The following is a 22,599-nucleotide window of genomic DNA, read 5'->3' on the forward strand; positions in this document are numbered from 1 at the left end:
GGTGTCTTACACAGCATGTAGATGGGGCCAAGGGTGAGTTAAAGGGTTTCGAACCAGGGAGGACCCATGGCACATCTATTATTGCTAGGCCTTGTATTCGTCAGCCGAGGGCTAACCCCACTTAATTAGCTTTTGCAGGGGCAGGAGCAAAGGGTGGGTAATGCATTCAACCCCAAGGATCAAAGCCCACAGCTATTCCTAGGGGCTCTGTAGTCAAGCAGCAGACACTTGGAAGAGAGACACCCCCCCCTTATCAAAATCTGTAATACTAATTTGCCCCCTGAAGCCACACCTTATGTTGTAATATTGGGTAATGTGCCTCCCATTGTGGCTGATACCTTGGAAAGCTTTTTTTCAACTAAGGAATAAAGTTGTGCATTGGCTGGGTGTGCACTCTGTCTTTGGCACAGACTTTGGAGGCTACATTAACATTGCCCGCCGGGTTAACTGGCTAGGTAAGCGCGAGGAAACCCTGGATGGTGACTGTGTGATTATAAATTTTAACCAAGCGCATGTGGCAGAGGATTTTAGTCTCCATCAGGCCCCTCCCTTTAATTGGCCCGGTTTCTTCTATTCTGGCACTCCCATTGGGCATTTTCCACAAGTCACCGGCTGGTGTTCCTCTGTATGATCAATTGCAAATTCGGCATGCCAGGGCTGGTCAGAATTCAAATTCACCAGAAGTGTTTTTTCGTCGAACAGATTTGTCCCTTTATCTACATAGGATGCTTGTGATTGACTGGAGATGCACAGTTGAACACTCAATGGGTGGAAGTAGAGACGCCCCCGTCTCCTCCGCCAAACGAAGGTTTGATGGACACCAGTAATGGGAAGGCCTGTAAATTTATCAGCTGGAACATTGCCTGTTTTGCAGGGAAGTTCAATGATTTAAATTGGCTGATCTTCATTAGAGGTTTTGCAGTAAGTTGCCTCCAGGAGATGTGGGTTACTGTGAACATTTATTTCTTAGAGGGTTATATAACTTTTTTTCTTCTAGCGTTAGAGTCCAGGGCGGGTAGACCAAAGGGGGGAGGGATGAATATTTTTGTCTCAATGACAATTATGGGAAGGTTCAATGTGTCTTCCCCTGGTGCTGCCACCCTGCAGGCTATAAGATTCTCTTCAGGCTCAAAAAGTTGTCATCGTTAAATATTTCTAATGCTAAACCTCTCCCCCAGGATGTCTGAAACATTAAAAGTTTGGGCTCATTTATTAGGAACTGAATTGGTTTTAAAGTGTCAACTGCACACATTGTGGTAGGAGGAGATTTGAACATTCACCTGTGCAGGGATCCGAGGGTAAATGGGTATCTAATGCTAGCGCCTTATAATGTGTGGCATGCATCTAGAGCACAGCCAACAGGGCTCAAGCCTAATCTCATTGCTAAATGAATTTATTTTAGTTCTCATAGTCAACAAGATATCCCTGATCAGAAAACACTTTAATCCACCTTTTGTAGGGAGAGGTGATTATTATTTTTTTTATAGATTTTATCTTTGTTTCTGCACTTTGTATTTATCTCCGATTTTGGGATATCAGTGAGTATCTTTAGTGATCATAACCCAACTTGATGTCGAATCAAACAACATAACTAGATAAGAGAACACCTTGGTCTTGGGAAGGGTGCAAGATCCTTAGTTAAACTTTGAGGATTTTCGTGGATCATGGGCCCACAAGCATCACAAAAGATTTCTTCTCATTGACCCATAAGTTCAACTCCATCATAAAATTAGCAAAGGAGATCAGGTTCCAACTTGGCACTCCCTAAGGAACAAAAAAAGAGGACTTTATATGCACAAGCGCTGCAGTTTTTAGATTTGCCTCAAGACTGGGCAGTAGACCACCCAGTTCCATCCTGCAACTTTACAGCACCAAATGTATCTTAGAAGCGACCTATGGGAGTGAAATTTGGAGATACGTTAGTCAGGTTGTGCTGCAGACAGTTGAAAATAAGTTTTTGAGGCGGCTCGTGAGAGTTCCCCAAAGCATCCTCATCATCTTAGTACAAAATGAATTAGGAGCAGGCTACTTAATAGACACTGTGGCCTTCCATCCTGTCACTCTTGGGATGAATATTTGATTACGGCCCGGCATCAAGCTCAGCAAGGAGATTTTAAGACTGTTTAGATCTCAATCACACTCTACACTTTCCTTGGCTTAAGTACATCAGGGTCTCCAACCAGAATTTGGGAAAGGGAGGCTTATTTAGCACACCATATACACAAAGTAAATTTTAAATGGATGAAAGAATTTTTTTTTAGGCAGGGTTTCATGGACAGGGAAGGGCTTGCTTTAGCTAAGCCTTGTGCATGGTGTCACTTTATGTTAAAGGTGTCAACTACAGATCCATACCTTCTTGTCAAAAGTAGGCATGACCATTTTCTGCTAACCAGGTCCTGATTTGACTTACTGCCCTTGTCCTCAGGGCAGAAACTGGGGCTATAAACTTACACCTTGTGGTTGTGACAATAGGTCCCTGCAGGGTATCCTGCAGGGGCAGGATATCCTGCATTTTACCATGTTTTGTAGCTTTTATGAAATGCCCAGAAAGGCATATATAGTTCCAATCTTGAAAAGGGCAAACTTCTCCCATGTCAGACCGGCTCTTATGTTTTTACAAATGCTTTTGGGGAATATTCTCTTCAACGTACTCTATTTTTGAAAGTTGCTGTAAGGCTGAGGAAAAACAGCAACTAGGTATCCCACGAGGCTTTCCCCTTCATATCAGACAAGCCATCACTCTTCTCGCATTCTTTGTGCAGCTCATCCCTCAAAAGTGGAGGAGAGACTCCATTGCTTAGACCTCAAGACCTGGAGATTTGACATCGGGTGAATGGTCAGCTGTTTGTTGGGTTCTCTTGAGAAAAGAAGGGCAAGGCAGTGGAGAAGCAGACCATCTAACTATGAATAATCCTTTGAATTAAGATCTGCTGTACAGTGTCCTTAGCACAGAATTGGGATAGTGCAGTGTTGGACTTGGCCCTTTTCCCTGAATTCTTTCGTTTTTTAATGCATGTTAGATGCACATAACCAGTGTTAAGGTGCAGGTGCTCCCTTCCCCTAAGATGGCTGCCACAGGCCCCTGCTACTGCAGAGTGGTCTTTCTAGTAGCACCCTAGCTGCCAGGAGCTGGTTGGAACCCCACAACAATGTTGCGACACCAGCCCGCCTTTTTTGTCCCATACGTAGAATGGGGAAGCTCCTGGAATGTGCTGGAACCTTCTAGAAGGGAGGTGGGGTTTTTACTTTTGCCGCCTTGGATAGTGGTCACCTGACCTAGGGCTACTTAACAGAGGGAGGGAACATTTTGTAGGCAGTTGGAGTTGGCCAGTTGGGGTAAAGCAGACCTGGAGAATCCACGCAGGAGTTTTAGGCGGTAGGGCCTAGCCAGGGACTTATGCCTCTGAAAGTGACAGGACTTAGGTACTGCCTTTTAAGTGAGTGAGGGATCCTGTACAGCCCACTGATCTAGCCCAGCGGTAGGAGGACCCAGGGGCCATCTGCCAAACCTGACTAGGAAGGACCTAGTCACCAACTCAATCCCTACCCCCAAGAAACAGAACCCCTAAGGGCGCCAGAGACATCTGCGCCAGTAGAAGGCTGAAACTAAATGCTAGAACTTCATGCTGAAACTGAATGCTGAAACCCAACGCTGGAACTTCATGCTGAAACTGAATGCTGAAACCTAATGCTGAAGCTCCCTATTGAAACCTAAGCTGAAAGTGACTGCTGTACTGCTGGGGATCAACCAGGTACTAGCGCTGTGACCCCTGCGCTCCCCGACCTTGCCTGGGATCCCCCGAGTCAGTCCCGCATCGGGCGCGGATCGCTGATCCCGCCGTCGCCCCCAGCCGCTCGTGTCACGCTACCCCCTTAGGGCCCGCGGACCCCAGGTCTTACATGCAGGAATTGTAAGCACCACTTTATATATTTTTGTAAGACATCACATGAGGTATGGTCCTTTGTTGTACAGATTACAACTCCAGGAGATCCTAAATGAACCATGTCATAGAGGCATCATAGTCTTTAAAGTTGTCTTCTTGGGTCGCCTCAGTAGTACATTTTTCTTAACAGATTTTGGAGATCTGTTCTTTGTATCGATCTATACAGGCTGAGTAATGCCATCTAAACAGACCATTCCTTATTACCGAACATGCATGAAAATATATTCACATTGAAATAGAAGCTGTTTTTTCTACTGTGGACCTGTCAAGTTTCTGCCATAAGATTGTACTGAAAGCTGGATCAAAACACTTGATGGCCATTGAGACATCAGGGGGCATGTTTCAGTTCAAACCGATGCTCTTCGCCTTCGCCTAACGAGTGTTATGTTGCTTTTCAGGATGAGATACTTATATTTGGGAAGGATTATTACTAGAATTACATGTCTCAAAGCACTCTCAGAGAAAGCATTAACACTAAAGCTTGAAAATGTACATTTATTATAATAACGTTGAATATTTGGAACATGCTATTTCCAAATATTGGATAAAACTAAAACGGAATAATGTCAAAGAAATTCTCTAAGATCCTGACATCCTTCCTGGGGCTAACCAAATTCTATGCGCAAATCTTTTCCGATTCTTCTTCTGAAGAAGATCCTTTAAGATAGTTACTTAAAAATGCATAATTTGTGTGGGGTTAAAGCAAAAAAGAAATAGTCAAAATGCTTAAAGGAGAAATTGTGTATCTGCTGTCTCTGAAACCTTTTGTGGTGTGTAAGCAATGTATTGGGGCGATTGGTGTCAACAGTTGAGGTTTGGGGCAATTCTGAAATAGGGTGATGATTAGAAAGAGTGTGTAGTGGCACATGACTCCAGGGGTTTACGTGAGACTGAAAAGCTCTTTTCAGTCATTGAAAGAGAACTGGTCTCTGGGTATTGGGGTGGCAAAACCCCTGGGCCACCTACAAGGTCCCATCCAGGGGGGATGGCTATGCTTGGGCAGAACCCACCATTCTCTATTTGGGGGCAAACGTACCTGGACATTCCAGGGCACTATACAAATGCAATATCTCGCCACTGATCAAGGACCTTTATAGATAGGGTAAACTGGAAATCTCTTGGATGGGTCGGTTGAATAGTCTTAAGATGAACTTTATGCCTCGCCTTTTATATTTATTGCAAACCCACACCTTCACCCTTCGAAATTCTACTCGGCCATTACCCTGCTGAAAAATGCTGAACTTTGTCTGGGGGCGGGGTGGCGCTAGAGGGCGCACGGCGGAATGGCTGGCTTTTGAGGCAGCTCCGCGTGTCAGGTTCGATTATTGGCCAAAAAGACCGGTATGCGGATCCGTAACTGACTGCAACGAGCGCATGAGTGCATCGGAAGAAATTGAGCACAGGATACGGGTACTGTGAGACCGGCCGCACTCCATTAAAGCTGAATAGTCTCTTCAAGGTTTCCCCGCGTAGCGACAGGAAAGCGGCACAAGATGGCGGCGCCCTATGGTACAACCGCTCCGCTGCCGATCCAGCTCCTGACCTATTAGCAGTTGTGTATCTCGCTCAATTCTTGCTCCTGAATGAGCGAATCCACGGGCGAGCAGCTGCCAATTTAGCCTTCAACTGCGCGCAGTGAGTATGTATACCAGGCGTGTATGCTAGCCGAGTAGAGGAAAGAACGAAACGCCAGCATAAAATGGCGGCCCATACTAACGGTGCCACCGCCAATCTCCGCCATTAAGCAGCGCAATCTGCCAGTGCAGGGCGGCATAGGAGCCCAGTGGAAGTACAGGCTGGGACAAAGTTAGGCAACTGAGTCCCATCTAATGTAAGGATCCTCACCATATATACCAATGACACCTGCTTTGCTCTGTGAAGTATGCGGGCTGCTGAAAGCATGTCCCTGGTGTGGCTTACTTAAAAAACGCAGCTGAGAGGTGGGGCGTCACCGGGACAAGTACCAACTGTACCTCACCAGAACTGTGGGATTCGGAGTGTGCTGGTCCCCCTGTGATTGCGCGGTGGATGCTGCTGTTTCCACGTATGTGAAGAGGGGGTAGACGAAACCTAGATCGCAAAATGGCTGTACCCCACTCAAAGGACTGTGCTCTGTGGCCTAGAGATAGCGGATCACTAGGATGTGCATGTAGCATTGGGGCGCTGTTGCATATGGAGACCCTGTGACCTACTACTAGCGGGCTACAGTTCCTACGGGATGTTAGGTGCAACTGCGGCGGTGGTTTAAGCCAGTGGCACTACGATATAGGCTGCGACTAACATCTGCTATCAGAGGACGGTGCTGTGTGACGCATCTTATTGCGAGATCTTTTTGGGCGGCGCCGAGGACTGGGGGTGCAGGAAGCCGCATAGTGGAGCATAGGACAAGCTGCCTCCCCATCGGTGGTGATAAAAAGCATCAGGTGTCGCCGTCTTTAGGGCTGACTACTGTCATCATGGGAAAGCCGGACAAGCAGCCGTCAAAACTCTCATTTGAAACGATGCGCCAAAGGTGCAACGGCGCTCTCGGATACCGAATTGGAAGGGGGAAATGAGACGAGCAACGCAATGTACAAGTCCTCAAGGCGATACAACAAAGCTTACAGGACATCAATGGCAAACTGGATTCCCTCACGCATTGTGTTGACAATATGTCGGCAAAACTGGATAAGCAAGGGGAGCGACTTGAGGTAGAGAGGCGGATCACCACTGTAGAGGACGAATCACAAACCACGACTCACATGCACGGATATGGAGAAAGTGGTGGAGGTCCTTAAAAACAAGGTGGAGGACTTGGAGGCGAGGTCCCGTCACAATAACATCAGAATCGTGGGAATTCCAGAATCCACAAATACGGGACGGATGGAGACCTATGTGGAGGATATGCTTCGAGAGGTGTTTGGTGCTAATCATTTCTCGACGGTCCTCATAGTGGAACGCGCACACAGGTCCCTGGCTCCAAGACCCCAGCCAGGCGCCACGCCGAGACCTATAGTTGCCTGGATCCTGAGTTATAGGGATCGTGATGCCATATTGCGTATTGTAAGAAACAATGATTCTCAACTGGTATCATTAAGCACAGACAGATAAATTGCATGTACAAGACATTACAGTTAGAATAAGGAAGACTCTGAAAGAATTGGGTAGAAAAAGGTCATAATGTATTAGATCAAAAAAGTTTACAAAAAGACATACAATAATGTAAATGAACAGGATAATGGAACAGTTGTATCAGCACTGTACGCAAAATCAATGACGCATAAGAACAACCCGAACTTGTACTTGGTGCTTAAAGTGTGCGTGACACGGAGACGGCGACGCAAGTGACAATCAGCTGGGGACGGCGTGAAGTGAAAGTGAAATTTAGAATAATATATACAAAGGTTCTGAATTCATTTTTTTTACAATAGAATTACTTAGATATACATAAAAAAGAACCATAAGGCCATTAATTAAGCTGAGGAGTCAACGGCGTTTCGATCCGAGCAAATTGGGATCATCATCAGGACTAGGCTGTCATATTCAAGAAACAGTGCTGTACAAGAAAGGGAGGGAAAGGTCAAAGATAAGGAATAAGGAAAAGGACCAAGAAATAAGGTGGACTGGAAAGACAGGGAAAAGGAAGGCCCTAAAGTTGGAATAAACAAGATCAGGACCAATCAAGGCGTATTCATATGAGCAAATTAGAGTGCATGGAAGAGGGCCCAACGGAGGAAAAGTTAGAGGGGTGGAAAGGGGGGGGGGGTCGGCTTGGAAGCGGGGGGAAGGGGAAGAATTAAAGAAAACGGAGGCAAGGTAGAGGAAAAACCAGGAGCTAAGATATCCAATACCTGTAAACATGTATAACTCTTGAATACGGAGGGTCGCTAGGGAATACGATTCAGTGAAAATCTGTGGAAGGGGAAATTCGAAAAATAGTGATTACAGAGAAAGGGAGAAACAAGATATGAATTGGAAACAGAAAGAACTAAATACCTGGACGTGGGCCAATTGGGAGTGTTCCAGGAAAGGAAAAACGTGTTTAGGAGTTCCAGAGCAAGTCGAGGATAATGCTCGTGAGTAATGGGAACAGCCAGAAAGCAATGAATGCAGCAATTCTAAAAGGGGAACAGGAAAAAGTCAGAGGAAACTGACGAAAGGTGTGTGCAAAGGGAAGGGGACGTAATGAAAGGAGTGGAGGGGGGTGAACTATTACCTTAATTTCAATAATTCGGCCTCGTACTAAGTCGGCGCTAGAAAAGCGCGAGGTGTCCTGACCACCTGGAATTAGAAAAATAAACTTAGCCCGGGTCATAATAGGCTGGAGCGAACTAGCATACTGGAAATGTAAAGGCCAACAACCGAAATTGGAGTAGAATTACCTAATAAATAGAGCGTCAGGGAAGGCGTCTGATTCAACCGGAGTTCAGCGTCCTGATTAAAAACGAAAGCGAGTCCGAACATCAATGCCGGGAAAGGGGGGCGTGGCTATGACGTAAGAATACGTCCGAGTGAAAGGTGAAAAGGAAAGGAACTGGAAAAGAGACTAGGGAGAGGAACGTGAAGGTAAAGAAAAGCAATGTGAAACAGATTCGAATTGAAAAATTGGAAAAGAGCAGTTTGCTGTGCAATTAAAGGACAATTCACACAATATAATTATGGGGCAATAATTTAAGTTCCCAGAATGAGCATTGCCAACATCGTCAGTCAAGCCATGAATAACCATCTCAATGATGAACCAATACATACTTTGATATTTACAATGTTGCAAGAAGAATTAAATTAAATACAATTACATATATAGTTGATACATGAATTATAAAAAGGGGGGGGGGGGTGGGTTGGAGTCCAGAAGGACAGGGAAAGGGGACAGCAAATAAAAGGTAGACTTAATGTGATGAATGTAGGAGACGGAGGTAAGCCGAATTGGAAATCATTTAAGAACCGAGGGTTCAGAGCAGAATGGTACTATTCCATTCATCAATGGTATTCAACCCCGCGTTTACAGAATTACAGATGGTCATCCATTTGGATTCGCTTTTGTTAAGCAGTAATTTCATATTACCGCCTCTTACAGGTAGTGTGGGCTGTTCAATCACTTGCCAAACAATATCAGTGGGATTGTGGCCTTTTTCCAAGTAATGGCTCACCAATTGAGCTGTCAGTATTTTATAGTGTATTCGGCTTTTATGTTGTATGATGCGCTGTTTTATCATTTGAGTTGTCTGTCCGATATAGGTAAGGTCACAGGGGCACCTAATTGCATAGACCACGTTGGGCACGTGACAAGCAGCAGGTAACCTACCAGGGCAACACATTGGCGTTCTATCTGGTCTTTACCATGACGGTTCAACTAGCATGTAAGGAACTTAATCCGGAATAAAGAAACTGAGAAATGGGGAGTGGAGTATGCAATGCTTTATCCAGCTCCGCTGAAGGTGACACACGATGGCCGCTCTACGGTTCTCCATTCTCCAAAGGCAGCGCAAGATTTTCTTAAGAAGTTGATTGGCCAACGCCGGGAGCGAAAGCAAGCTGTGCAGACCCAAGATTCTGAATGAGGACAGCCTTCATACGATTCACAAGATGGCGAGACATGAAATTGCGATATATGCGATACGGCCAGCTTGAGCTGTGGATGTAATATGCTGGTCGGCCTGTACACTGCACTGACGCCAACTGTAAGGTCTGTATGATTCGGATGCCCACCAGAGGGACTCCCTGGATTTTGCAAAAATGGAACAGTTAAGTTGAGTGGTCAGCGACTAGACAATATATTCATGTTAGTGCACAGAGACGCTGCATAAAATGGGGGGTAATATACATACCATGTACATTAGGCACTGTTCTTGGCGGTGCTCATGGCTATGATGTTTCTATATTATTGGAGTAAGTTGCTATGCCTTTGAATCCCTGCTGGGACTGGTCGCTCATCTCTTTAGAGCAAAAAACGCTACGAACTGTATCAATCTAGGCAGATGGTTATGAATCTTTACTCTATAGCATATAACATTCAGATATATATGGTGACGTGGCGTTATCATGCCACTTGACAAACTATTGTAAAGAATAAGATCTGCATGTATAACGTATACCTGACCGCATCCACTTTGATGGATGGAGTTGTGTGCACTTGGCGGTACCCCCAGGCGGGCAATCCCCACAAAGTGGTTTTGTTATGTTGTTTTCTACACTAGGGGTTTGTCTTTGGCATGGTTGGGGTGCTGAAGTGGGTGGGGGGGGCGGGGTTGGAAACTGTTATACAGACTGTTGTACTTGAGAAACATCGCGGATATCCAGCTGAACTGTCACATGATTGTAGTTACCAGCTTTTCACTAAGTAACATAAGATGTACAAGAAGGGGAAATGGCCCCTGTTTTAGGATACATCTCACTATTTAACGATGTCTGAAAATAGGCTACGGCCAGCTCATTTAAATATGATTACTTGGAATGTCAGAGGGCTCAACAACCCGAAAATCGGGCAAATATTTGCTTACCTTGACAGACTACGCATTGACATAGCATTTCTTCAGGAAACTCATATTGCTCCTAGTTATACTAATCACATTGGACGCAAATGGGCGGAGGCAATATATAGGTCTTCATACTCTTACTCCAGAGGGGTCATCATTTTGACACAACTCCAGTAGACTGTACGTTACAGGATGAACTAGGGCGCTATGTTATCACGGGGCGACTACGTGGTCCGCGTATAGCGTTCATCAACACCTATGGCCCATAAGTAGACGACCCAGACTTCTATCATGCAATTTGGCGTAAAATAAATGACTTGTCGGGCATGGCTATATTCTGGGGTGGAAACTTTAATGTTGCTCTGTGTGTTAGCCTGGACAGATCAAACGCATCTAAAGAACCACATCGGAGGGCAGTAGAGGTATTGCACAATATTATGAGTGAAGCAAGTCTCCATGACATTTGGAGAACTCGCAATCCGGGTAGAAGGGAGGCCACATACACCACAGCGGCTCATAATAGCTGGACTCGTATAGACTACTGGTTGGGAACTAGCGAGGTACTGTTGTGGACGCGAGCTGTGAGTCACCTGCCCTGAACATTATCTGACCACAATCCAGTGTTGCTATCCATTAACATACCACACTATATACCACCCCCTTACACTTGGAGATTTAACTCAAAAGCGCTGTTGGACTCAGTGTACACGGATACTATCAGTCAGGCTATCACTGAATATTTTGAGTTAAATAAACCCAATACAGAGGATCCTGGCTAACTCTGGGAAGCTTTTAAAGCGACAATCAGGGAAGTATGTATTAGCACTAGCGCTGGTATTTTAAAGGACATATGTCCACAGCTTAGCAAACGGGAAAGCACCCTAAAAACACTAGAGCGGAAATACGAAAGCACACATAATGTAAAAATATTAGGTAACGTTCGGGTTGTGCTATCTGAATATCAAACATACACAGAGGAAGAACTGAAGTATATTACGAAACGCCAGATAGCACGGTCATATGGGGAGGGGTTTAGGCCGGGAAGGGTATTGGCATCCAAGATATGCTCAGGTCGTCCGCCACAGGCAGTACTAGCGATCAGGGATATGCAGGGGGAGTTACAGCAAGATGCGCAGGGGATATTGCGTGAATTTATGAGAACATATGGGGAATTGTATGCTGCGCGGAATACGGCCACACCGTCTGAGGTCCTGGACTACTTGGAGGAGGTGGCGATAGCTTGGCTATCGGATACACATAGGGATTATCTGTCCTTGCCCATCACAGTAGAAGAGGTAACGGAAATTATTAAATCACTTCCTAATGGAAAAGCGCCTGGCCCTGACGGGTTCACCTGCAAATTTTATAAGTCTTTTGCAGATCAACTGGCGCCTCATCTGGTTGAAATGTACGGTGATGCTCACGACAAGCAATTGCTACCGCCCACGTTGAGAGAAGCCGTGCTAGTCGCCCTTTTAAAACCAAACAAAGATCCAGAATATTGCAAATCCTACTGGCCGCTGTCTCTCATAAATGTAGATACTAAGATATTAGCCAAAATTCTGGCCACCAGGTTACAACCCCTAATGACCAGACTGGTATCACCAGATCAGTCTGGGTTTATCCCAACTAGAACAACCCACAACACCAAAACATGATTTGCGTTATCGCATTACTTAATTCCTAGCACCAAAGCCATTGCGGTTCTATTAGATGCTGCAAAAGCATTTGATTCTATTGAATGGCCATATCTACACAGTGTTACATCGAATGGGATTCCCACAATTTTTTTCACGATGGGTGCAGACATTATATACTGAACCTACGGCACAAATTAAAGTTAACAACTATATATCAGATGCCATTCCGATAGCAAGGGGGACGAGGCAAGGTTGCCTGCTGTCCCCATTGCTCTTCGCGTTAGCACTTGAGCCACTTGCCTGTAAGATAAGGCAGGGCCATCATTATTCGGCACTCCAATTTCCATAACGTCCATTACATATATCTCTGTATGCGGATGACATGATGCTATATGTGCGTGACCCAGAGAAGAATTTGGCCCCTCTGCTGAGGGAATATATTCGTTTTGGTCGCCACTCAGGGCTTCAAATTAACTGGTCCAAATCCCTCATAATACCGTAAACGGCCTCGACGCTGCCACACCCAACCGAATTCCCTCTAGAATGGCAATCGGACCCAGTTAAGTATCTGGGTGTCTGGTATCACCGGGATCCAGAGGTTGTGATTTGTAATAACTATGGCAGGGCGATTGATGCCATGGAGGATAAAATAGGAAGATGGATCCAACTACCGTTAACGTTAGCTGATCGTCTGGCAATTGTTAAAATGGTAGTCTTACCTAAATTCTTATCTTTTCAATAACATCCCGATCACTCCCCCCCCAACAGTGATTTTTAAACGACTGTCAACAATGGTAACACGACTGATATGGGCAGGTAAGCAGGCCCGTATTAAACTGCACACACTTACACTTACTACCATACTCACGTGGTGGTTTTACGGTCCCGGACTTTTTGCTTTACTCTTTGTGTGCCCAAGCGCAATTTGCACACTATTGGTATCATACGGTCTCGTATGTCACACATGTAGCCATTGAAGAAGGCGACGTGCTTCCTATACCATTACCGGCTATCATTAGTCATCGCAGGCCCCCTCTTCATAATTGTGATATAAACACTATAGACACGACAAATGCTGCCTGGCATAGAATGGGGGAATTAGCGGGCAAACTCCCGCTATATGATCCGGCACTACCACTGTCACACCACCCAGAACTGTCCGTTACTCAAAAGGTGGGCCTGAACTTGCTGAAACAGGTAGGCATAGATAAAATGGGGGACCTTTACCACAATGGTGTTTTTAGGGCACCCAACGACCTTGCATACATCAGTAATCAAACTCTGCTGTTTCGATTCACATATTATAGACTGCAAAACGTGATCAAAAAACTATATCCCTCTTATCCTGCAGAGCCGTCACAGCTGTCAACATTACAGTGGATTCTTACTACACCTAGCAATGCACACATGGTATCTAAACTATACTTTAAATTGCAGGAGGATATAGCTGACACGACGGCTCATGCACTGGGGAAGTGGAATGAGGTTCTAGATGTTCCACTTAAGGAGGAGGAATGGGCCACGACATGCGCTCTAACTGGCATGCTCACGCCAAACGGAAATTTGCGTATGGTGCATTATAAATACCTACACCAAACGTACTATACACCAGCCAGGTTATGTGCATATTGCCTACGAACGGATGCGAAATGTAAACGCTGTAAGGTGGATGAGGCTGACTTTATACATCTTGCATGGTCTTGCGTGACAGTGAATGAGTACTAGATAAACGTTATGAGGGCATTGGGGAAAATGGTACCATTCTCACCTGCTTGTTGGGCATCGTTCAAGGTGTACGCGCTAGTAAGCGCAAATTCTGTGTAATTGCTCTGTTGCTAGCAAAGCGTAGAATTTCGTTGTGCTGGGATAGTAAAGTGACGTCAAAGCTTAGACAGTGGCTTCAGGATCTGACGTATAGTAGAGATGCCCTACAAACATACACGGAGGAGTTGCCCACTGGAGCCAAACCAAGAGACTATTGGTCATACTTGATTGACTTTTTACAAACGCATCAAATGGATTAGTTGTGCATCATAGTATACTTGTCGTGTGTTAATTACTGGTAACTTGTAGGCTATGCAATCACTGGATGATGGATGTTGTTGTGCCACAGTCTGAGGGTTTTATTTCCTTGGTTTGCATATTGTATAATTTTGAAATGCCAATAAAAAAACAAACTGTCTAGGGGCAAACACACTCGGGTGGCGCAAGTCTCTACCACGTCCCGCACATGAAGGGGGGTTCTGCCCAACAGTGGCCCAACTCTGTCCCTCCCTCGATTAGAATCATGACCCGAGAGTAAACCATGGGTACAGGTAGAACAAACCTTTTCTCCCATGCCACTTCTGTGGTTACTGGAGAGGGCCTTATCTTGTGCCCATCCTCGCCTGTCATGAACGTCCATGCTTCTGTCCTATTGGCATACAGTGCGTAGCAGCTATTATCGGCCTGCCCATTTCTCCTCACCCCTCTAACTAATAATCCAGATTTCCCCATGGGGAGGTCGGATCCAGGCTTCTCACTGAGGAAACAAGGACCTCCACCTTGCCTGAAATAGTTTAACAGGGAAGTGGAGCGGAGACTGAGGGAGGAACTGATTGAGGACTTTGGTTTGACTGGCTGCGACACATCAGCTCACACAAGCTCTGCATAGGGCAGGGAGAATTCTCACTAGGAGGGTCTTTCAGAGGAAAGAAGCAAAGATTGAATCGTTCACTAGCAATATCAGACATTTCCTGGCTTTACCGCTACATTTTGGACCTTACTCCTCTTAAAAACATTCTTGTGTGACCCAGTGGAAGAGAGCTGGGGGTGGAGATCTCATAAGAAACATGGAAAGCTAAATGGTTGGGAGCCTCCAAATCTTCTATGTTTGTGTTGTAAAGAAAATGCTTATACACTGTTGACAAGATGCTACCTCACCCCCATGAGACTGCACAAGATGTTCGGCAGCTCTGCTGTGTTAGAAGGGCTGCAGTAGGAGAGTCACATTCTTACACTCATGGTGGTTCTGTCCATGCATCCAGTCCTTTTGAGAGATTGTCCTTTTAATGATACAGGCTATTACAGGGGTTACACTATCTCATGACCCATTGCTCGTCTTGTTGGGAAGCCCTGGGTGCCAAAGTATATATCCCATTTCTACACCAATGGGGATGCTGTTCTCTCATTTACTCTCAGCTTTCCATCTGAGTATAGCCCAAATGTAGAAGCAACCTCAAGCACCCTCTCTCAATATGCGGTGGGGCAAGGTATGGTAAATTTTTGCAATGCAAAACCTCACAGCATTAGTTCATGACAGGGCCTCCAAATTTGACTAATTCTGGCACCCATGTATTACTTATATAAAACGGTTGCAATGATCCGGAGGCTTACACTTCACGCTGTCAAAGACTCTGGGTGTGTCTCTGGCATTTGCACAATGTCAAACTCCCATGCTGGAAGCCAGTTGTCCCAAGCAACACAACTCGTCTAACTCAATTACCTTTTTGACTGCCCATGGGAGATGTGAACAGCCACTACCGCACTCTGCCAGCTGCTTCCCACCCTATTGGACAACATAGTCAGGTTGTCAGGATGAACTGCCTTTACCCTGTATAGGTATAACTTACATTCTGTATGCTGGTCCGTAATGTGATGCCACAAAGTGTGACTTTTCCATGTTATGCTTTAAATAAAGTTGTGAAAAAAAGAAAGAACGGGGCAGCTGAGCCTTTCTGATTGTTTCTCTGAGAGACTAAGTTTATACTTTGTACAGATTGCAAACTCTTAGTGAACGTGCTTTTACTTGTCGGGGTGAATTTTTACTGACAGGTTAGCTATTTGATGAACAGATCGATGAGAATGTTGGATTAATGCGAGGTAGTCTTTACTGTTTACAATGGGAGACATCCAGATATTTTTTCTGAATCGCATTAGGATTGTGCTAGAGAGGTGGAAACTGTTTTCAAGAAAGTCAAGAGTACACCACTTTGGGTTGGCCAGAAAAGTGGAAGTTACAGGGTGAGTTGAAGTCTTCCATTTAATTTAATTTAAGGTCCAGGATGAATTAGTGTGGGAGAGTGGTATCCTTATGAGGGGAGAAAAGACTGTGCTTCCTTTGTTTGAGTAGTAGCATTGTGAAAAAAGCCTTAAAGGGCATCCTGGTCTGTCATTTATTAAAAGGAACATTTGTGGTTACTTTTAGTGGGTGGGGTTAGGCAAGATAGTCGGGGAAAAAAAAGGTGTGGAAGTGTTGTGCTTAAGTGACAGATCTGCCAAAGCTCTCATATCGGACTTTTTACCAGTGGGTGTTATAGGCTAGCCTTGTTGAAAGCTTGGGATCGGTTCTTTTCATGTTCCCGCAAAGAGTGATTTCCATGTAATAGTTCTAGAAGATTATTATCCTTATTGACCAGAGTTGAGAATCGTTCAGAATGTAACCTCTAATTCCGTGATTAGCTTCTTGGAAGACATGTTTAGTTGGGAAAACCTGCTGGAATATTTATTGTCTGATTACGATCCCCAGTTTGCAAGTTCTGATCTAGTGGTGTGTGGCAACGGGCACAAGAGAAAAACAAGTTACCATCCTGAAGCCAATGGGTAGATAGAATGCTTTAACTGAGTTATTAAAGAGGCAATTCAATTAGTCGTTATTGTGAAATTATCTGGAGTAAATTTGAATCCTAACTTAATGATGGGTTTCATGCTGTTTGAGCTCCGTAGGAGACAGAGACCTGGGTTACCCCCTGTTCCTTCATTGTTGAAAGGGAAGTTGGGAACATCAGAGAAACCTTTGGGAAGAATTACAAGGATATAAACAAGAGAGTTATTGAGTACAAAGAAATGATGTGGCCTATATGCCTAAAGAGGCAAGGCTTCCCTTAAGTCTGTTTGTAAAGAAGATTTGGTCTCCAAAATTTTGATTGACAAACATAGAAGATCTGATACGAAATATACAGACCCTGTTAGTTATCAACGTATTGAGTGGTGATGATTCAGGAGCTGTGCTGAACCCTTCAGTTCTCCAAAGAGGCTGAGAATGGTCATAAAGAGACACACATTTTGAATAGTCATAGGATGGATTAATAGTTGTAACTGTTGAGAAGAATCTGACAAAATGTACTATAATATTATAGTTCTTAGTCTACATACAAGATGAGTGTTTTAAGCCAACAAGCAATTTAGACTAAACCAGTGTAACTGTCATTAAATCGATTGATATTATCTTTTCACATGTGGTATAATTTGGGCTTGAAAAAACAATGTTATGCCTGTGGTCAAAATTGTTTATTTAACCAGCCGTCAGTTCCATGAACAGGATCTTTTTGAATAGACCATCAAGGGTGTCTAATTTAGGATCCTGAAAGCCAGAACTGTGCCATGTTTTCAAGGTAGCCACATAAGATATATTTGCATACAATGAAAACTCAGTCAAACTAATATACAAAGTCTGAGGTTGTCCTGAAAGTATGTCAGTTATCCTGCGCTCCTGTCTCCATGTTGAAGGCCATGATACCACTACTAATCTATTAAATGTATTCAGTGCTTGTGGTTTTATGGCAACTTTGTAAAGCACATGCCCTCATATCCATATTAATCTGTCTGTTCTAGCTGTCTCCAGCAAACCTGCACAGGTTGAACCAGGCTTTGTTCCCACCAAATCTTGAAACTATGGAATCTGTGTTCCAAGCTGGGTATAATGACACACTGCTCTTTCTACGAAAGGAGAACTGGTATGAGTAATCCGGCCGAAGTGTCCATACCGATGAGCGCATTTCTGAAATAGATGGATGGAGGATGAATATTGCCTGTGCCTCAAAGGTTATGAATGTCTACAGTTGGAACCTACAAGATAAAGAAAAGAACACAGATGCTGCTAAAGCCATCAGTGCCAAACAAACTCTACTTTGAAAACATCATCAGAAAGTGCAGATTATTGTGAATGGATTTTGTTTTTCACAGACAATGTTACAATTTTACTGGTTTAAACTGTTTCACTTTCAACTAAGCTTTTGCTGTAGAAGATCTGCAACTGTTGTAAAAACTGATAAATGGCAGGAAACCAATGAACCAAAGCATACATTTACCTTTATTGTTTGGGCTCGAACTGAAGTATTATTATTATTATTGTGTTGGTTTATTGAGAACACAGAATACATGCTTGTTGTGTTGTGACCATAAATTCCTCTAGGCTTGCAAACACGAGTTTTCGTTTAACTAAGACCTTGCTGATCTTACACTCTATTTCCTAGTGAACTCTTCTCCTGTCTTGCCTCATTTTTGAAACGGGGGCCTGCACTGCTCTTTCACCACGTATAAGTCTGTGACACTCTCTACTGATGTCTGTGTTGGCGTAAGTTCTTCACATGATGTTTCCTCTCGAACACTGTTCAAAAATAAGTTTAATCATAGTGTCATCCACTCTTGCTAAATGATACTTTGATAAGCTAAAGAAGTGCTTCAAGAGGTGGTGGAGTCTGCCATCACTAGATGGTCCTCTTGAATCAGACACATGTCGTTGAGGAGTATACAGAAGATGCATTACTGGCAGACTTGTGTAGATGTTACTCTTGAGTCCAGCCCAAGTCCTTGACTAGTATGAAGGTGCAATACTGAAAGACGTTTCTGATGTCACTCTTTAGGCAGGGACAATTCCTTGAAATTCTTTCACAAAGGAACATCTTTTTTTGACAAATTAAATGGAACAATGGAAAAATCGAGCTGCACTTTTGAGCATGGCTATTGATAGCGAAAGGCGCAGCTTCATCATATAAATTTGCAGATTCACTTTTTCTAGTTTAATGATGTTTGCTTCCATTCTGCAGGCTAAAACATCTGGCAATGGTGGATTATGATGCTGGTAGTCATTATCACAGTTTTCATTGGAACCCCTGGTCTGGAAGAAGTAGGTGAAGACATTGTTTTTGTATGTAGTGCTGTCACTGCTACTCACTAAGTGCCCTTGTGCAAAACATAAATCAGTTTTCCGTTTTAGGCTTACAGGAGCTCAACAAAAAAAGTTTGCATCATGGGCATAGAATCTGGGGCTGGAAGTTGCTTCATAAAAGTTTCTTAGCTGAAGCTGTGTGATTCCTAAAAGACTGAGGCAAATAAGCAATGCAAAATGTAACACCAACAATGTAGTGGGATTCCTTCATAGAGGTACAATACTGTAAGCTGTTCCTCTTGAGTGAGGCACAAGCCCATGAACATTCGTTCACAATGTTACTGTGCCACAAGCTGTCACTAGCTAGTCCTTGAAGAGTTTTTAACAAAGGTGCAATACTGTAAGCTGTTAGAACTAGGCGGCCCTCTAAGGTAGACGTTCATAGTGTACCAAGCTGCAGTACATGAGGCAGTTACTAGAGATCTCCTATGTGTTCATAATTAAACAAACCTGTCCGCTCGCTCATGTTAAGAATGCAAACAAATTATAAATGTAATAGACCACCTTGCACAGCTCCTAGTGTTGAAAATGGAATTCAGGAATGGAAAAATAACTAGTTTTGAGGACAGCAGATACAGAGAGGGTGGAGCTTCAACACATAAATTTGCATGTTCACATTTTCAGGTGTAATGATTTTTACTTCCTTTCTATTGGCTAAATAAATGCTAGTGCTAGGTTATGATGGTGATAGTCATTATCACAGCTTTGAGAGCATGTGCTGTGGAAGAAGCAGCTCTTTACGTAAAGTTGACGCAGCTGGGAGCTAAAAAAGGTGCCACACTTTTGTTGAACGACATAGCCAACAACCTATCAAATTCTTTCACAAAGCTATTTCTAAGCTGTGTCCTTGTAGATTTGTTCGCACACTAAGTAAATCTACCTATAGAGTCCGGCATAGGTCCCTGCATCAGGTTTCAGTGCCCTAGGCACATATTAGTGGCACTGTATGCATCATCATCTAAAGCAAACACTACTGCCCCATCTCAGCATACCAGAGATTTATAAATAAAGCTTCCCCCCCCTGAAATATCGCCTTCTGTTGAAAGTGAATGTGAGAGGGTCAGACTTCAACACATGACTTTGCTTATTCACGGTAATCCTAATTACTTTTGCTTTCTTTCAGTAGGTTAAATAAATGCCACTGCTTCGTTAGGATGGTTAGGATTCATCATTGTGGCCCTGAGTACACACTTTATGACAAGGAAGAGGCAGGTGAAGACAACAGCACCACTTAGAAGTATTAACAGTTACTGGAAATTGGAAAGTGTCCTATTATACATACAGCAACTCTTTTGGAAGATTCTGAGGGTACTAAATCAGAAACAGGATATATGACCATGGATATGACATCTTCATAGATGAGACTGCATGATGCGTCAGAGGGACTATATTATTAAGTCGCTTTTAGGTCGAGCATCCGCACGCATGCGCTGTCTGCAAGACCTGCAGTCATCAATAATCCGACTTTTTCCTCACCTGCTATTTACCATTGGCTCAGGTTACAGTCGGTCTTCTGTGCTGACTCCTCACATGTTTGCTTTGGCCACACACCATTTCCCTTCTAGGCTAAGGCGCACCAGTATAGTACGGTTTCCTTCCACATCCATTGTTGATAGGTTGCTAGAATTCTTTTTCACGTTTCCGGTTCTACGACTTCAGGTGCAGCCGTCGTGCGCAGTCTCCATCTTGCTTCAGTGTAACTTCATGTGATCCATCAGCTGTACGGAGTCAATTCCGGCAAGCGAATGTTGTTGAGCAGTGTTGTCGGATTTATTAGGTGTTTTTTTTAGCTTCTGCTTCAGTGCCACTCAACTTGAAATACTACCCTTGAATAACAGTGGTGTATGGACCTTTCCTGGACCTGAATGGTTGCACTAAGCCAGTCCACATAGTAACAGTAGGACAAATGTACCTGTCACAGGTTCCACATGTGTAGGGTGTTCATGGGAGCTTTCCTTGTTTTGAAGTAATTATAGCTTGACCAGGCCTTTTTACCTGCATCATGTGAATGAGATACTCCTTTCCCATTCACAGCAAATGTCACTGCTAACTGTGAACCTGGAATCTTAGTGCCAAGATCCTTTGTGCTTGGTCATATGCATGGATGCTCGTGGAATTGCCATGCAGTGCAAGATTGACTGATTAAACCAGAGTGACACAGACCTGCCAGTTTCAGTTTCATTTTAGAAGCCCCTTTCCTGTTCATGTGCACAAGATGGAAGTGAGCTTGCTTTCCCAGGCAGGGAAAGTGTATTTCTGACATTCCTGAGACTGCAGGGAGGGAACTCGGACAGTGAAGTGGGGAAAGAGGCTGGCTTCCTCTTGGAAATTTATTGTCAAAATACTATCGAAACACGTCGACGCTTACATATGGTGCTAAATTTGGAGAAGCCAGCATACTGTTACAGATAGGGAATTCAAACCTATGCTCAATGCTGCCTAAACAAATGTCCAAATTAACGCTGTAAAAGACATAGTGCATTCTCTTTTCGTATTCTCCTTTTTAATGTTTTTAATGATTTGGGAATTTATATGTTTTAACTTTGCTAATTTCTGTGGATTATATATGAACCTCAATGAATTTTAATGTGATCAAATTTATATGTGCAGTGTACATTCATGTATTTGTAATATTGATTAAAAACTGATTTATATCTTTACGAGGCTATAGTTGATTTATAAGTGCCCCAATCATCAACATTGGTGTGAGATGTGTGGTTTATACGAATGATATATGTGAATGATAAGGGTTGAAACATCTGATTTACCCAAAAGGAAAAACTTTTTTTTAACTAAGCTCAAGTAGTACCAAACATTGTCAGGTCCGGGGGGGGGGGGGTGCTTAGATCAAGCAGGGACCACTGGGTCTCAGCTGTGGGGCCTGAGGTCATTTGTCTCTGTTGCCCTGAAGCTCTTCCTTTTATGCCTCTCCATTATAAGGACAGTGAGCAATCGGACTCCTCAGGGAGTGCGTGGGTGGGTGCTTCTAGCTCAGAATTCAGCAATCACCCAGTAGTGCAAGCGCAGGAGGAGGAATGGTAATTCCTCTATTGAGTTTGTGTGCTCAGTTACCCTTATTAATTCCATTTATCCTTCTCACCATTGTGAAGTTTTGTCTGCTCTTTACCTGCGGCAGGAACGTGCAGCATGCGTCTAACTCACTCTTACAGAGATGCATTGGCTGCAAATGCTCTGCGGCCACCATCCAGAGTCTGTGCATTCTGGCTCCACTGTCATACTGGGTCTCTGGCTGGTTGCTAGAGTCTGTGGGTGAGTTAGGGTAGTGGGCCGTGGGGTCAAGGGTCACAGAGTTGCCTTAATGCACTCTACTTCCAGTATGATGCACACCTTAGCTATCGCTCACTAACAGTCCAACAGCAAACCATCCACCTAACCTACAACAATAACTTTACCTCTACTAAAGAACCCTGATCTGTTTAAGAGACCCAATTCTGAGAGAAGCATATAAAAAAGTAATTATGATGCACTGTTAAAAAGGCAGTCAAAACTTTGTATGGAAGACTGATGTCCTACCATGGGTGCAGAAGCGTCCCAAGTGGGTCCGGTCCAGCAGAGATGAGCCCTGTAAAAAAAATACAGACATTGAACCAGGGCCCTATAAGAACTTCTAC

The 22,599-nt window shown here is 44.0% G+C and overlaps 1 protein-coding gene across 5 annotated transcripts in view; it reads left to right on the forward strand.

The window, feature by feature from the left end:
* Window positions 1–21,627, forward strand: part of PNPLA4 (patatin like domain 4, phospholipase and triacylglycerol lipase) — a 289,576-nt gene extending 267,949 nt beyond the window's left edge. For all 5 annotated transcript variants that reach the window (XM_085622584.1, XM_085622586.1, XM_085622585.1 and 2 more), the window contains one exon: window positions 17,632–21,627. In XM_085622584.1, the coding sequence (XP_085478710.1) occupies window positions 17,632–17,763 (132 nt within the window). In that variant the 3' untranslated portion in view covers window positions 17,764–21,627. The remainder of the gene's footprint in view (window positions 1–17,631) is intronic.
* Window positions 21,628–22,599: the final 972 nt, after the last annotated feature.

The sequence above is a fragment of the Triturus cristatus genome, chromosome 8 (genome assembly GCF_964204655.1).
Source record: "Triturus cristatus chromosome 8, aTriCri1.1, whole genome shotgun sequence".
Lineage (NCBI taxonomy): Eukaryota > Metazoa > Chordata > Amphibia > Caudata > Salamandridae > Triturus > Triturus cristatus.